Source organism: Manihot esculenta, chromosome 8 (assembly GCF_001659605.2).
Source record: "Manihot esculenta cultivar AM560-2 chromosome 8, M.esculenta_v8, whole genome shotgun sequence".
NCBI lineage: Eukaryota > Viridiplantae > Streptophyta > Magnoliopsida > Malpighiales > Euphorbiaceae > Manihot > Manihot esculenta.
The window spans coordinates 24,007,180-24,011,005 of record NC_035168.2 but is presented as its reverse complement, the minus strand read 5'-3'; the positions used below and the strand labels follow the sequence as shown (position 1 = coordinate 24,011,005).

Below are 3,826 nucleotides of genomic sequence, written 5' to 3'. Positions count from 1 at the left end.
AAACTTAAAAGATAAAGTATAGTCAGAATACAAGTCCAAACAAAGTTAAAATAAAACAAGTGTTAAATAATAAAAATATAGCAAGTCCATCATAACAAAGCTGAATCTTCACAAAAACCTTACTTGATCTTCACTTTAGACTTCCCTTTATGTAGTTTTAACCCATAGATTTGATTAGACTCCCTAAGCCTATGATTGCAAGTGTTGCACCAAATTTATCCCATATAAGTTAAAGCACGCCCCAAATATATATGGATCATATGAATATGATTTTGAACTCCTTTTAGATCCATTTGAATGATATAAGTTTGCTTCACACCATTGTTAGAAATTTATCATATTGGATCCGTATCATAAACTCACTCCAAAAATTGTTGAGGAGTAAGAGAAAAATATTTACAAAATTTTTTAAATTTCTGTAGAGAAAATAATTGTTAAAAATAAGTTTTTTTAAAATTATTTATTAGGTAATAATTTATTATCATTTGTTAAAAAAGAATAATAGGAGGAAAATTAATAAAGAAAAGTGAGGATAACTAAGAGAGAAATTTTGCCTCTAAAAGTAAATAGAACATTTCATTTCATGTAGTGGGGATAAGTTGATCCAAGAACCAGTATCTTATTTTCCTTTATAAAATATATTTATGTTCAATAAAAATTGCACAAAATCTTTACATTCTTTTTTATTACTTTTAATTTAGGATATTTAAAATACATAAGTTAACTGTTTATTAAAAGTTACTCAAGTCTAACTTTTTTTAGATATTTGATTAAAAAATATTTAAAACTGTTTTAATATATTAAAATTTGTGTTTTTATTACTAAATTAAAATAAGATTGAAATGACATGATACAAGCTCCTTAATCAGAGCTCTACAGTTTGAACTCCAAATATAAAGCTCATTTAAAACTTAAAATTTAGAACGTAATAGCTGATATGATATGCTTTACCACTCATCATGTTCGTTCTCCTAATCAACAGACAGCAACTCTTGAAGGAAAGTAAAAACTGAATTGCTACCATGTTCTGATGTTAAAACGCAAAATAATACATCCATCCAAGACCGGTAAAAATGGTCAACTGAGAATCAAAATCGAGCAGTGACTTGGGAAAAGAGAGCCTTAAAATCTTTGGTTGGAGTGCCTGTTCCTTCTGGCTTTGAGGCCAAGTCAATTGCCTTGAATTTAGCTTCTTCGAATTGTAATGCCTGCTCAAGTAGGGGTGGTGTTAAATTTATATGTGAATAACTACTCAAAACAAATTGCCTAAGGGTCCTTGCAATTTTGAGAAGCATCAGAAAGATCCCTAGAAAAAGTATACTTTTGCAATTGCAAACAGCTCATAAAATTAGTACCTGAATGCAGACTTCTGCAACATCAGCCCTTGCAATGGTTCTTGTCTCCGTCTGAAGAAGCTCATCATCCTTCCCAACAAGTAATTCTCGGATACCTCCCTCTTTGTCTTGCAGGCCTCCAGCCCTGAATCATCCAAATAAGTCCATGTCAGTAGCCTGAAACCAAAATTTAAAATGGGATCCATGGAAGCACAAATGAGAAGGCACCTACCTTATAATTGTGTATGGAATGCCAGAATCAGCTAAATACTGTTCAGCCTTTCTCTTCCAAATCTAAAACAACATAAAGGTAAAAAAATTAACATCCCAACGGAAGAAAGATTAATAAATTAAACAAACAAACAAATAAATTAAAGTCCAGTTAACAGAATGAAGAGCAAACTAGTTCTAAAAAACAGAGGGATGCAAAGCTATAAAAATGATAGTAAGTTTATAAAGTGGTGTGGAAAACGAGCACAGACCAATATATTCCCATTGCCCAAACTGTTCAAGGGATTATTTGGATTTGTCCCACCCATAGATCCAACCAACACAATGTGCTTCACTCCCGCATCCTTAGCTGCCCAAATGCATAAGATCCAATTCAGCAAAAACATATTGTCCTTTAAGAAAAGAAAACTGAATCACTGAACCATGGAAATGGACTCTCACCAGCATCTATTTGATATTTCTGACCAATCCAGTCAACCTAAGACAGGAAAAATCTTGCATGAACTTTGAGAAAAACAAACAATTTTAAGTAATAGGACACAACGTTTGAGAACTGTAAGGATTACCTGTTCAGGATAAGCTCCATCTTCATAATAAAACTCAGGCCTTTCACCTTTAGATGGATCAAACCCATGTTTCATTTTTGGAACTGCACTTGTAAGAATTATGAGAGCATCAATTCCTTGGATAGCAGGAGCAATACTTTCTGCTTCCCTTATATCCCCAACATAAACATCCTTTGCTCCACCAATTTTCTCTTTACTCTCTTCAGTTCTGACCAAACCTCTTGCAACATATTGCCCAGACCTCTCCTTTAATTTCCTATAAACTATTGAACCTGCCATAGGTGCAGCAGCATGATATCACGTCAATGAAAAGACAATCAGCAATCCAACTTTTTAATGTTGATGTAATTAGAAGCAACGACATGCAGCGTGCTAAATTGAATAGCTACATTTTGCTTCAAGTGCTTCTTTTCCTTTTCAATAAATATCTAAGCAATGAAGGTAAGGATAGGGACTAAGCACCTAATTTACAATGAAATTTTACATTTACATTTGGATAATTGAAAATGCAAATTCATCATTACATATCACAAGAAAGAGAGAAATATGCAGATCATACGTATGTACAGAAAAAAAAAACTACACCAAGTGAGTCACATTTCTACAGGAGCCAGACTCTAGCGAATAAGATAGCTCCCAAATCACATATCCTCCTCTAGGAGATAGTTTGAAGATCCAAACAGGTTTTCAATCGGACATCACTAAAATGACAACTCTTTTTTTTTTTTTTTTTTTAAATTTGAATGATTGTTAATGGAACAAAGTTCATTATAGCCATGGATTATCAACACAAAACCCTCAACCCCCCCCCCCCCCCTTCTTCAAATCTATACGCTTCAAAATTTACCGAGAAATTCAATGGAGCAACAAAATTGTTGTCTTTTCCGTTTCCGGCGTCATTAATCACATAAACCAAACAGTTACGAAAGACAAAAAAATTAAGACGAAGAGGAAGGGAGTACCAGTTCTGCCACCAGCTCCAGTGACAAGAACAGTGCTTGGACGCGAATCCGCCATTGACGCTGAAACTGCTCTAAGTCTCCTGAAACTCTTGTTGCTCTTATTATGAGGTGTTGAGAGAAATGGTGCAAAGAAGGAAAAAGAAAAAGAGCGAAATGAAAGAGTAGAAGATTCTGGAAGTGTAGTAGGCATGCATGCGTATTTACGAGGAGGAGGACGACGAGGAGGAGAAGGGCAAGAGAAGATCAAAGGGACACGTGTTAAGGTAGCCATTGGATGATTACGGGTTAGTTGGTGGAATTGAAGTAATTTCCATAAGATCCGAACTCCGGTGGCGGTGAGACGGAGACTTTCAGTGCTGGTACAGCTTAGCTCTCTCTGTCGTAGCCGTTAATACGGTGGTGGTTCTTCTTACCTCCGGAGTTGAGATTTTCTTATCCTTTGAATTTTTTTTTCTTTTTTAATCCTCTCTCGCCTATCTTATCTGTTGGGCAGAATTACCATATAATCCCTATAGCTTGAATTAATTAATTAAATTGTCTCTTTATTATATAAATTACATTATAATGTTTCGGTAAATATATAAAGGTAAGACTGTAAATAAATCCAAATGCTCCTAAGTTAGATTCAGCTTAATAAAAATTTGAATTAGCTCAATCAAATTATTTGCTAAGTGAGCTAAACTATCGCCTAATTTTTTTAGCTTATTTAATAAATGATACAAGTTTGAGATTA

The 3,826-nt window shown here is 34.1% G+C and overlaps 1 protein-coding gene across 1 annotated transcript; it reads right to left on the bottom strand.

Moving 5' to 3' along the window:
* Window positions 1-879: 879 nt before the first annotated feature.
* Window positions 880-3,547, bottom strand: LOC110620191 (uncharacterized protein At5g02240). The gene is made up of 7 exons (XM_021763819.2): window positions 3,094-3,547; window positions 2,132-2,403; window positions 2,007-2,043; window positions 1,817-1,914; window positions 1,567-1,628; window positions 1,356-1,479; window positions 880-1,208 (listed from the first exon to the last, which is right to left on the bottom strand). The coding sequence occupies exons 1-7, from the start codon at window positions 3,362-3,364 to the stop codon at window positions 1,089-1,091; spliced, it is 984 nt and encodes a 327-aa protein (XP_021619511.1). The 5' UTR covers window positions 3,365-3,547; the 3' UTR covers window positions 880-1,088.
* Between the last annotated feature and the right edge of the window lie 279 nt (window positions 3,548-3,826).